The sequence below is a fragment of the Barbus barbus genome (assembly GCF_936440315.1).
Source record: "Barbus barbus genome assembly, chromosome: 27".
NCBI lineage: Eukaryota > Metazoa > Chordata > Actinopteri > Cypriniformes > Cyprinidae > Barbus > Barbus barbus.
The window spans coordinates 7,705,591-7,718,437 of NC_136755.1; the positions used below are offsets into that span (position 1 = coordinate 7,705,591).

Sequence of the window (12,847 nt, forward strand, 5' to 3'; positions counted from 1 at the left end):
CAGCAATTACTGTAGCTGTGTTGCCCTGTGCATGAGTAAGTATACTGTAATTACATATCAGCCTGTCAAAATTGTTCTTAAGTGAATAAAGGGGTTAGAGACAATTTATATGTAAACTGACCAGTGAACAGCCTCATGGTCCATTCTCATCATATGTTGTCAAGTCTCTTGTCTGCCAGTAGTTGGGAAACCATATGTCAAAACAATCTCTCATTGCTCCAGAGCTTGTCCAGCACAGCTACAAGTTTACAAGGTTTTAAAGCAGCCCTGCACAATTGCTTTACTTCAGAATCCTGTGTGCTATTTGAGGGTCCAGTCAGAATATACAGTTGAAATAAATGTTTATTGAGCCTGTTAGAATGCTGCCGATATGCTGCAATAATTCCGTCGAGAGTTTTAAATTCCTGGTCATTGACCTTTTGTTGGTGCTCTCTCTCCCTCAGTTCCTTAGCTCACTTTCTCCAGTCGTTATGTTTTGTTATTTTTCAAAAGACGAATAAAGATGCCACGCCATTTCTCCGATAATATATTTAGAGAATTAATGAGCTGTGAAATGTAATGAATTTAAATTCTGGGGCTGTCAATACTCATTTGGCAGCAGATGGTGCAGTGTGTCATAGTTGTAGTGGTTTAGTTGAGTTATGTTTGGAAACTATACATTAACTGTTAATATACTTTCCTAATGTACAGTGCATTAAACATTCACAATCATCTCTCATTATCGCACCTTCAGGTGGCTGTGAAGTAGATCTGGCTCGTTTTTCCGAGCTGCTCTGTGACATGGGTGGAATGCAGCAGGTGATGGACCTGAAAAAATGGAGCCGGTTGGCCGACCTGCTTCGCATTCCCAAATCAGCACAGGATCGTCTGGCCAAGCTCCAGGAGGCCTACCTCCAGTACCTGCTCTCTTATGACCTGCTCTCTCCGGAGGAGCACCGGCAACTGGAGCAGGAGGTGCTGGCAGAAAAGGAAACTCTGGAATGCAAGCGGGGACCCCTGGAGGGCCACTCGGATAACGGCCAGCGGTCTCTGGCTCTTCCCCGTTATGAACCCAAGAATGGGCTCACTGGCCTCAACCACCGCAATGGCTTCCGCAATCACAACAAAGAGCCAGACACCCAGCGGCAGGCTGGCCGCCGCAGACTGTTTGCTCAGGAAAAGAAAGGGGAAAAAGTGGACCGTGATGAGGCAGATGAGGAGGCAGAAGATGGTGTTCTCAGTGACCAGCACAAATGTATATACAAGGTAACGCACCTCCTGCTTTGATAATGGCAGTCCTAAATCTTATCGGCAAGCTAACGCTATTGTGTTTCCTTTCTGAATTGGCAGTATTATGTGTCAAACTTGTTTCATTCACTGTATTCACCCAGTCAGACTGGCAGATGTGCCATTTCCTCAGGTAATGAAGTGTTGAGAGAGAGCATAGAGGGCTCACCGCCGAGCTGCCAGAGAAGGTGCCAGAATATCAAGCGTGATGACTATGTTCGTCAGTACACTGAACACAGAGCCACACTGCTAGGGAAGAAAGGAGGAAAGCTTAATATGTGATGCATTTTGGGTTTTAATGCTGCTGAGGTTGGCTTTACAGGGGTTGATGGATGTGTCTCTATGCTGTGCTCTGCATCACAGATCTGAGCTTCATTTCAGAGCTATGACTTGCAAAGCTGCCAATACGAGGGTCTATGTTGTTCCTCAGACAGATTTAAAGGTATAAAACGCCGTAGATCTGTTCCGAACTCTAGCGAGCTGCCTGCCTAGGCAGTATTTTAGACCTCCCGACTTGAAGCTAAATTGTAGTGCTTTGAGATCCCATATTGGCCAAAATTATTCTCAGCAGTATATGCGTGTTTTTTTTTCTTCTGCACAGACATTTCTCATTTTATACGTTTTGTTTTAAAACAGCTCCGTTTATTAGAATGTCAAGTTATTAGCTTAGCATGCTAGCACGAGTCTGCTTTAGGAATTTAAATGCTTTTTTGTGTATGTGGTTCAGGTGAACAGCGTTTTAATTCAGACATTGGAAGGTTTCGTTTTGGTTAGCATGCTGTAGTAGAAAGTAGATTACCAATGTAAAAAGCGAGGCAGAGTTTGTGTGGTCCTTGTGTTTGAGAGAGGTCTGGTGGTAAAGGAAAGAGAGAACTGAGACTGGGTGGGTGGGTATCGGTGAGAATGGCTGCTGTGTGAGAGGGCTTGTTCCCAGGCCCTCGGCTCCTGGTGTACGTGAGGCTGAGTTCTTAGCTATAGTCTATGTAAGTTGACTCCGTCTGCCTCACTAGCCCTATAAAAATACCCAGCTGACTCTTATAGCACCCCGTCTGTCTGTCTGTGTTGTTGTCTGAGGTAACACTCTCTGCTGGGCGGGACGGTGAGAGTGGGCCTCTTCACAGAATGGTTTCTGAATATAGGTCACAACTCGCACACACTGCACTTTGTTCATCTCCAGTGTGGTACCTGGCAATTGTCTTTGTCTATAGTTATCAGTGCTGTCATGCGGTTAGAGTGTGAGTGTTTCTCAGTTGTGCTCTGGTGCTTAAGAAGAGTTTGAGATAGACAGCTTGTGGAGCAATGAATAGGAAAAACTACAACACTTAACTTGACATTTGTTTATGGGATCGAAAATCATGTCTATTATCTCAGGTTTTAGCCTTAATTTAACAGAACTTAATGGTAATTTGACAGATGTTATAAAATCGTTAGCTTGTATTTGAGAGCTGCCTGGAGCCAATTCCAAGATGGCCACCAAACAACAAACATCTTATTCCACAGATTATTTTGCCATTTTTCTTACTGTTTATTGTTTTTATTCCAGGGGAGATCGGTATCTTTGACCACCTTTTACAGGATAGCAAGAAATACTATGATGATGTGCTTCAACAAAGAGCCTGGGGCTGCTGAAGTTGAGGTACACACAAACCACTTCCTGTATTTTAACCAAATGTAATTGTGTACAGTGTAGTATGTTGCTATATTATTGGTGTGAAATGTCGACCCTAGTGACCAGTATCAATGCAAAAAAAAAAAAAGTATAATATCTTCTCAATGACAAATTGTCTTTAAATAGCATGTACTTTCCAAGTTGCATATCATGCGTATCCCATGACAGTTATATCCTTGTATCCTGTCATATTTCCTAATTTCCTGCCATTTCTCTTCATCTCCATCTGTCCTACTTTTCTTTATATAGCAAGATTATTGGCGGATAGTGGAGCAGAGGGACTGCCACGTAGCAGTGCATTATGGGAGAGTGGACACAAACACACATGGAAGCGGCTTCCCTGTGGGCAAGTCCGAACCCTTTTCCAAGTAAGAGCTGCTTTCATTTGAGATTAATTAAAGGCATGGGGGGAAGATGTATTACCGCTTATAAAAATGTTTTTCTCTGTCGCTGCAGGCATGGATGGAACCTCACTGTCCTTCCCAATAACTCTGGATCCATTCTGCGCCATCTTGGTGCTGTGCCTGGTGAGTCCACTATTGTTGTCAGTAGCAGGAAGGACATCATGTAAAGCTTCTTTGTTGAATAAGTCATCACCCTCTCTCTTTCTCTCGTTCCCTCTCACAGGGGTGACTATTCCCTGGCTGAACATCGGCATGGTCTTTTCTACCTCATGCTGGTCACAAGACCAAAACCGCCTTCCATACATTGATTACTTACACACTGGTGCTGATTGCATTTGGTGAGTTTTTGTTCAGAGGTACTGTCTAGAAATGAATTTAGAAATTAATTAAAATAATTGAATTGAACATTTACCCCATAAACCAGCGTTGAGGTGTCAAATAATGTATGTAACAACATTAGATAAATTCAAAGTAGTGATTGATTGATTGATTGATTGATTGATTGATTGATTGATTGATTGACTGACTGACTGAGAATAAAAAGTACTAATAAAAAACGAATCAAATAATATAAAATAATTAGTAATTAAATGTTTATTAGACAAATTTAATTAAACTATTGATGATTTGCATTATAATGATTTATGTGTATGATTTGTGTGTATATACCATTGTGTATATATTATTTTATAAAAATGTAAATATTGCTGATACAGTGTGTATTATTGAAGTTAGTTTTACATAATGAAATATATATTATTTAATTGATTATGTATTTCCGTGATGAAAATGTTTACGATTTGCAATTTTAAATTTTTTTACAATTATCAGGTCCAAACACTTAACAAATGATGATTCTTTTCTTTAACAAAACATTGTACAATTTTCAAATAGTTTGTTCCTTTGTATACTATTGCGTTTTGTTCAGTGAATCTTTATTTATTTTTAGATACATTCAGTGTAATTTTAATATTATTTTAAAATATTCTGAATGTTTTTTTTTTTTTTCTATTTTAGGTTTTCGATTTAATTCTAAGTAATTGTGTGGTGATTTTGACATTTTTATGCATTTTATTAAGTTTAGTACTTCAACTTAAACATATTTCAAGGCAATTTTTTTTTTTTTTTACCAAAATGATTTTTAATGTGTTCACTAAATGTCATTTCGGTTTAAAATTGTACATTTTGGTAATGTCTTTCCTAACTCAGCTGTGTTGTACAGATCAGCTCCTCTAGAGGGCGCAGTACAACACAGTCACTTATAGTGTGCATTCCACTCATACAGCATCAGTTGTTTGTTTGCGTTTTTATGTGCATGACTCATCATAATAAAGCCAAGGCCTGTTTTCATGGCATTCAAACTGGTTTAGGAGCGGCAGACAGCGCTGTTGTCTTATGCCAGCCAAATAATGACTCTGACAGGAAGTTCTGCCTGTCCCATTACAGGTATTCTGTTCCTGCTGAGGAAAAGACAAAGCTTGATAAAGTGGTGCACACACTGCTACAAGCCAACGGCACCCCGGGACTGGAAATGCTGGAGAAGAACGTTATGGTGAGATATTGTAAACAAAAATAGCATTCCTTTTTGGGCAGTTGTTTTACATTGCATGCCTCTGCATTTCTCTAGATTTCTCCAGAGGTGCTTTGTCGTGAGGGGATCAAGGTCCACCGCACGGTCCAGCAGAGCGGGCAGTTTGTGGTGGTCTTCCCCGGTGCGTTCGTGTCCAAGGTGTGCTGCGGCTACAGTGTGTCTGAAACTGTGCACTTTGCCACACCACAGTGGATGAACCTGGGCTACGAGGCTGCTAAGGTGAGTCTTTTACATTTCCACATCCGCCTGTGGGACCTATAGATGTTTACTAGGAGATGTTTAGAATATGCTCTACATGTTTGCTCTTCTCTCGCAGGACCTGAAATACAGGCACATAGCAAAACCCTTCTCTATGGAGAAGCTGCTCTACCAGATTGCCACAACCGAGGCCAAACGAGAAAACAGACTTGTGCTCAGTACAATCTCTTCTCTTCTCAAAGATCTCAGGTGAGCACTGAAAACCCATCCTGATGAGCTTAGATGAAATCATTACCATTATATTTCTGGAATAATAATGTTTTAAGTGAGAGTTCTCTGATGTTCTACAGCAGGAGTTGTCAAATAGCAGACGACTATGATGACTACTTTGACTCTTTAGGATTTTTTGTACTGTATTTTACAAAGTGCTACTGCTGCCCACACTCTTAAAATTAAAACATCTCAAAGGGGGGTTTACAGCAATTCCATAGAAGTACCATTTTCAGAAACAGTCCTTAAAATAGCAATTTTATTTGTTTTAGTGTGAAGAACATTTTTCAAATCTAAAGAACCTTTTTCCACTTCAAAGAACCGTTTGTGCAATGTAAAGATTCCATAGATGTTCATGGAACCATCAATGCCAAGAACCTTTATTCTTAAGAGTTCTTAAGAGTGCATATCTAACTATTCCAAAAAAGTATTTTCTGGACCTTCACTGGGAAGAAATTGAGAGACTGAGAACTCTTGGAAGTTTAATTGAATGCCTCTGTCTTACAGGAACATAGAGATGAAGCAAAGGCAGGATCTGTATGAAGCAGGGCTTCTCTCCTCTGCACGCTACTGCACTCACGACAACAACCAGTCACCCGCTGACACCAAGAAGAAACCCCGCAAGTGGCTGGCGCTGGAATCGTCCGAGAGACGCTGCCAAACGTGCCAGCATCTCTGCTACTTATCTATGGTGAGATTCAGCTCAGATTATACTGTACTGTAGATCCAGTATAGAATAAACCGACAAACTAAGGCTCTGTCCTAATTTGAATGCTTATCCTGCGCTCTAAAATTATCACAGCTATGACAAACTCCCAAATTAGCCCATATTAGCCCAAAAAGCGCTATTTTTTTTTTTTTTTAAATCTGCAAAAAAAGTATATCATCACCATGCTGCGATTTATGTGATGCACTAATTAATTTCACTATTTAGGATAGATATTATGTTTATTGGGACACAGTGTAAAAACTAGACTGTACTTTAGTGATCTATACTAATATTAATATTATAGTACTTCGTACAGTCTGTAACAGCTATTCTCTATAACAGCTGTTCCCAACCAATATACAGTAATCAATAAAATTGAAATTATTTCTTATTTTAATTTTTTCCTTAAACAGCTGTCATTTTTATTTAAGAACCAGGGTTCTCAAATTAGCCAGGGAATGAGGTGTAATTTCAACACCAAGAAAAGTCAAGGTAGTAAAATAAAAGCATAATCACAAATGACTTGAAAAGTTGTGTAAATTAATTTGGTATTTCAACAAAAAAAAATAAACCCTCAAGAAGATAATTGAAACCTCTGGAATTAAGGAGTTTAATTATTTTAATATTAATTGCAATTTTATATGAATATTTGAATGTTTCTACTCCTAATTTCTATAAATGAACAGTTTGGTAACACTTTGAATTAGGGAAGACATATTCACTACCACTGATCTATACAATACCGCACTATACTACAAATCACAATAAAGCCTACAGTATATACTGTTGACTAATTCAATCTATTTTGCAGTGTTCTGTAATGTCCTTTGTTCTATACTGTACAACACTGGTTTTCGTTGTGGTTTTGTCAGTGTATGTTGTATAATCTTTTGTTGTCATCTTAATAGAACTGAACAGTTGACTCACAGCTGTGATTTTACCGCCAGTGCTGATAATTCACATTCAGTCGTCACTGACAAAACAATTACTGAGCGTTGAAAATGAATTATGATCTTAATTGAGCTAATGGCTGTTGTTAATGCTGCAGGTGGTGCAGGAGAATGAAAATGTGGTTTTCTGTCTGGAGTGTGCGCTGCACTATGTGGAGAAACATAAAAGCTGCCGCGGCCTCAAGATGATGTACCGCTATGATGAGGTAAGACACATGCCTGCAGGGGGAGATGTTGGGACGCTTTTGCTTAAACGACAGGGTTCAGCAACCCTCCTAAATGAACTGTTGCTGTTCCTTCATAAAATATTGTGCACTGGCAAACATTTCCACATACAAATGAGTTTCTGTGGATTCAGTGTTGTATTATAGTTTTTGACATTTGCATTTGCTCAATTCTCAAATGAGAGTGTTTGTCTTGTTCACACCAGATATGAATTTCTTCATTTAAGCAAGTTGCATGTGTTCTGGCACATGTGCAAAAAAAGATGAAGTTGATTCTCTGTAAAATTCTCAAATTCTTTAAAATAACTTATTTGAATATATTTTCAAATGTAATTTATTCCTGAGATGTTAAAGCAGCTTCATTACTCCAGTCTTCATTGTCACATGATCCTTCAGAATCATTCTATGCTGATTTTTTTTCTTTTACTTTTATGTGTCAAGGATACATTTAAATGATCAAAAGTGACCGTAAAGATGTTTTAATGTTGCAAAAGATTACTATTCCAAATAAATGCTGATCTTTTGAAATTTCTATTGATCCAAGAATCCTAAAAAAAAAATTCTACAAAAATATTAAGCAGCAAAAACATTGATAATAATAAAAAATAATAATAATAATAATTGTGCACCATTAATGATCAATAATAATTCAACACCAAATCAGCATATTAGAATGATTTTTAAAGAATCATGTGACACTGAAGAGTGAAAATTAAGCTTTGCATCACAGGAATAAATTGCATTTTAAAATTATATTCACAGTTATTTTAAATAATCTTTGTGCGTATAAGAGACTTCTTTATACAAGTAGACGATAAATTAGTTTGCATGTATCAAAATATTTCCAAGGTTAATCAGTACGGCTCACCCAATGAAAAAAGGCCTTTTACTGACCAAAAAAACCTGTTTTGAAGAATAACTTAATTGTTTGGGTTTACTACTTTTGACAATTGCATTCACAGTTTAGATAATTTTTTAAAAAATGAACCAAAGGGATTGACAAGAACTAAAGTACCAATGTCATGTCACCTTTTTCACGATGGTCTCTCCCTGTCTGTTTGGTCCCTCAGGAGCAGATCAACAGTTTGGTGAATCAGGTGTGTGGTAAAGCCCTTGTGAGAAGCGTGGCAGACGGCTGTAACGGCTCCAGCCCCACCAAACCGCCCGCCAAGCGTGGCCCCCGCAAGAGATCCGCTGTGGAGCTGTCCCTGACCCACCTGCCGACCCACCTGTCCAAAAGTGCCACTGCCGCAGTCTCGTGAGGAACGTTGCCTGGCCGCCCACATCACCCAATCGATTTCCTCTCGCTCTCTTCATATCATTTGAGTCTTTTATCAACCATATAGCAGGGCAGTTTCCTGTGTTGAAAGCAGGCTGCCTTTTTTGCACTAGCGCACTAGTTTGTTTTCACCAAATGTTTGATAGCATTAAGAGACATGGTCCCAGGTGTGCTGTTCACTGACAGGTGTGAGTATGATGTCATCCTTTCTGCCTGGACCCTCTTCCTCCTCATCTTCGGCCCCATTGACTGCACACACACTCCTCCTGAACTGTGAACCTTGGGACAAATGGGTGCTTCTCTCCTTGTTTTTCCAGACCCCTTTCCTTTGAATGTTGGTGCTCGATGGAGCTGCCCGAGAATGTTGTTTTTTGTTCATTGTTTTGTTTTGGTGTTTGCTTTTGTTTTTTGATGTGTTTTTTTTTTTTGCTTTCTTTACCTTATTTTGGTGTTTGATTTGTTTTTTGTTTCATTTTGGTGTTTGTTTTGCTTTTGCTTTTTTTGAAGGGGGGGGGGGGGGGGTTGTTTCCTTTTTAGTTTTGTTTTGGTGTTTCATTTTTGTTTTGTTTCGTTTTGACATCACATTTGTTTTCTTCTTCTCTGCGGAAGACGCAGCTCTAAAGACAGTAAACACTTGAAATTTAGCTTTTTTTTGTTTTAATATCTGTTAAAAAAAAAAAAAAAAACTAAAAAAAAAAAAAAAAGAGGAAGTACTGTGTTTTTATTTCGACTGGTTTTTATTTCACACTTTCCTCTGTGGATTCGGGGGAACGCTGGTTTCCATGGCAGCGGGCTGGGCTGTACTTGAGGAAGTGGGTGTTAGGGAATGAATGAGCGGGTCCCGTCCCGGTAGTGAGAGGGGTTCCTCTCACGCTGACGCTTACGAGCGATACCTGTGCCTGATGTTTAGTGGGGGAGGGCTTTCTTTATTTTGGTGCTGTTGTTTTTGTTTTTGTTTGAATTTTTTTTACTGTATATCAATACAAAAAAGGTAATAAGAAAGAAGTGCTGTTCGCTAGCCTTCTTATCCCACAGGACGGAAGAGCCCGGAGGCTTTTTCCGCTTCTAGATGTGCAATCGTTTCAACATTCCATTCTTCCAGACTTATTGATTCATCTGTACCAGTTAACATTAATTATTATATAATAATATTATTGTAATTATTATATTTTGTGTTTTTGACTCATTATTTTCTCTTTTGTTCTGACGTGCTATCTCAATTTATAGCCACTATTCAGAGGGTGTAAAATGTGAAATACAAGTTCTTTTTTTTTTTGTTCTGTCTTTTCCTTTTTGCAGAAGTATCATTGATTTAAAGAAACTTAAGGAAATCACCGTTTTGTACATAATCCTGTAAATGTCTTTAATACTTGAGCCTTTGTTGGAGTGACAAAAGGAACGGATAGATGGATGGATGATGTCAGATGAAGAAAAGCCTTATATTTCAGTTTCTTCAGCTGTGGGAGTTTGATGCGTACAGGGTTGCTCTGGTAATGTGTATAAATTTTAAGTGCTGCTTACATCACTGAGGACTAAGATATGGAGTCGCGATTTCCCCCTAGTTTTGTTTTTTAGGTTTACTTTTTTAAAGAAAAGGGAAAATACTTTCACAAAAAAAAAGGTTTTACATTTTCATTACTGAAAATTCAACATTGTAGTAGCTACTCATGTTGCACTGAGCTTGCCAGTCAGTGGTGACTGACAAGAAAAAAAAAAAAACTATAATCCAGTTTGTTGGTTGTTGTCCTTAACAGAAGACTGAACTGTTTTAGGAGTATTTAATGAAAACCAAGTCGAGTGTTTTCAACAAAAAACAGCGGTTGTCAAGTTTTTATGGCCTTACGATGTATTTTATTCAGAAATTTTGTTGTTTTTGTTCCTTTCTCTACAAAATGAGAGATTTGCTCACGGTCAGGCGAGTTAATTTATTAGCACTGCGTCTCAGCTCTTCCTCTCATGAGGAAAGATTTCATGTTGGTTATATTGCCATTTTATTTTGTATTTCGTTTTGTTTTTACTTTTTCAATTTGTACTTAAGGTTTAATAAAAACTCATGGACAATTCACTGTCAGTCTGTGCTTTTTGTTACTGAACTTTAAATTGGTTTAAACAAGGAAATCTTTTCTGACACATGGACCCCCACACTCTCAGATGGCTTTGGTATAACTTCATAAAATGTGGACCCCTTGATGTAAAATCCTTGTGCTTGACCAATTAGACCACTTTGCAGATGTGCGAAGTACACAGAATGATATATTTTTTAATCATATTTTACCAGTCAAGGATCTGCTACAACTGATTATTTAAATGCTGTTGAATTTTGCATTTTAATTTTGCTCGTGCATCTCCACATGGTTTTCCCTGGTGTAGAAACACGCTGGTAATGTGAAGTATTGAAGCTTGGCCCAGAGCCTAAATTGTGGTGTTTATCATAATAATCAAAGTCACTCTGGTGAGCCTGCAGGCCTCTAAAGCATTATTGATTTTATACATACAGAGACAGACGTGTACCTCACGTACATACATTTTTTTGAACACTTGTAATCTAAAGCCATATTTAAAAGCTGAAAATACTCCAGGTATGGATTTACAAGATGTGAAACCGATCAAACTTGTTTGTAGAGTGAAAGGAATATAATATAGATACACTGTAACAGTGGCACAGAGGGGCAAACAGCAGACTAGCTATATGCAGTGAACGTCCAACAGAATAAAAGATATTTATTGATTTGGAGGGCAGGCACAGGATCGGCTTCGCACTGCACAGCACACGACAAAGAATTTCTTTACAAAAACCAAAAGGGTTTCATAAAACACCAGTGTACACTCTTCCTTTGGACACGAGTGCATAGCACACCGTTTACTACATCACTTCTTTTACAGTCTGTCGTTCATCCTCTGTGTTTTCAGGATGAGCTGCTGCTCTCACAGTTCTTGATTGGCTGGTTTTGTTCTTTTTTGGGTAACGTGGCATCCTCCTCGGACTCTTCCTGATCCGGCTGGACAAGCGGAAAGCCGTGGATGGCTGCTTGTCCCCTCTCATCATCATCATCATCATCATCGTCCTCCTCCTCTTCCCCTGCCTCCGTGTCCTGGCTGGCTGAGTCCGTGCAGGTGGAGGACAGCGATGCCAGCTTGTGTCTCAGGTCGGCCTGTGTGGGCACCTGAAGAGTGATCTCAGAGTTGAACGACTCCACATCAGGACCTGATTGAGAATCATATAGACATGAAGAAAAGGGATTAATAATGGTAATTTATCTTGAAAAGTAAGGTACTGCTCAGACAACATTTAGGTTACTGGAGATCTGTTAATGTTGCTCTGCAAAATTTTGCAGGCTAATTCCAGTCAATTCAATAGGAATCTGGAGTTTCAAAAGTTAGTGGTGACCAACATAAAACTGCTTAATTTGAAAGCCACTTCTTTGTGAGTTGTGCTTCATGCATCACTGCATTGTTGACAAAGGAAAATTGATCTATGTGTCCCCAAAATTTTCATCTAAATTTAGCTAATGCTATAGCCAAAACCTTAGTGAAACTTCTGTAAAATTCTGTGGGCAATAATGTAGCTATGAAGCACCGCTTGCTCAGTTCCCAAAAACTGGACTGGAGTGGTTTGGATTACTTGTGGATTATTGTGATGTTTTTATCAGCTGTTTGGACTCTCATTCTGACGGCACCCATTCACCTCGCAGAGGATTTATTTGTGAGTAAGTGATGTAATGTTAAAAATTTCTCCAATTATGTTCTGATGAACTAACAAATTCATCTACATTATGGATGGCATGAGAATAGTGTTGCTAAGGGGTGGAAATGTTTTGAAATGTTTGGAAACTTTCCAGGATTTTTGGAAACTTTTGTAAAGTTTGAATACATTTTCCACTCCTTTGCGACCCTACATGAGAGCAGGATTTTCAGTAAATTTTTCATTTTGGGGTACATTTTCATTTTGCCACAGAAATGCATAATTTAAACATCTCAGAACAGAACATTCTGGTTTTCATTTAGTAATTACAGTAATTGCAACATGCACGAACACACCTTTTCATGGTGTAGGCATTACCAGAATGCACTGCAACATGTTTAAAGTCACATTACATAAATTTGTTACATAAATTTTGTTACGCATTACATAAAATCTACTTTCTAAATGCTTGTTATAGATGTTATTGTGATCAGTTCACCCATGTATATGTAGTCATCCATAATGTTTACTCAAAATGCCATTATATAATCTTCCAGGGAATTTTTTTTTTCTGGTGATGTATGCAGGACTCCCTGCAATCTCGT

The 12,847-nt window shown here is 38.6% G+C and overlaps 2 protein-coding genes across 2 annotated transcripts in view; one reads left to right on the forward strand and one right to left on the reverse strand.

Annotated features, from left to right (window-relative positions):
• The window catches only part of LOC306847420 (protein Jumonji), a 107,541-nt gene extending 98,312 nt beyond the window's left edge, over positions 1-9,229 (forward strand). The window contains exons 8-18 of the mRNA XM_079381370.1: positions 734-1,245; positions 2,810-2,902; positions 3,185-3,303; positions 3,392-3,462; positions 3,563-3,677; positions 4,786-4,891; positions 4,967-5,149; positions 5,247-5,377; positions 5,906-6,089; positions 7,156-7,263; positions 8,352-9,229. Of these exons, the coding sequence (XP_079237496.1) occupies positions 734-1,245; positions 2,810-2,902; positions 3,185-3,303; positions 3,392-3,462; positions 3,563-3,677; positions 4,786-4,891; positions 4,967-5,149; positions 5,247-5,377; positions 5,906-6,089; positions 7,156-7,263; positions 8,352-8,543 (1,814 nt within the window). The 3' untranslated portion in view covers positions 8,544-9,229. The remainder of the gene's footprint in view (positions 1-733; positions 1,246-2,809; positions 2,903-3,184; positions 3,304-3,391; positions 3,463-3,562; positions 3,678-4,785; positions 4,892-4,966; positions 5,150-5,246; positions 5,378-5,905; positions 6,090-7,155; positions 7,264-8,351) is intronic.
• Positions 9,230-10,595: 1,366 nt separating this feature from the next.
• LOC306847421 (dysbindin-like) overlaps positions 10,596-12,847 on the reverse strand; it is a 40,800-nt gene continuing 38,548 nt past the window's right edge. Inside the window, exon 4 of the mRNA XM_079381371.1 lies at positions 10,596-11,765. Within this exon, the coding sequence (XP_079237497.1) occupies positions 11,467-11,765 (299 nt within the window). The 3' untranslated portion in view covers positions 10,596-11,466. The remainder of the gene's footprint in view (positions 11,766-12,847) is intronic.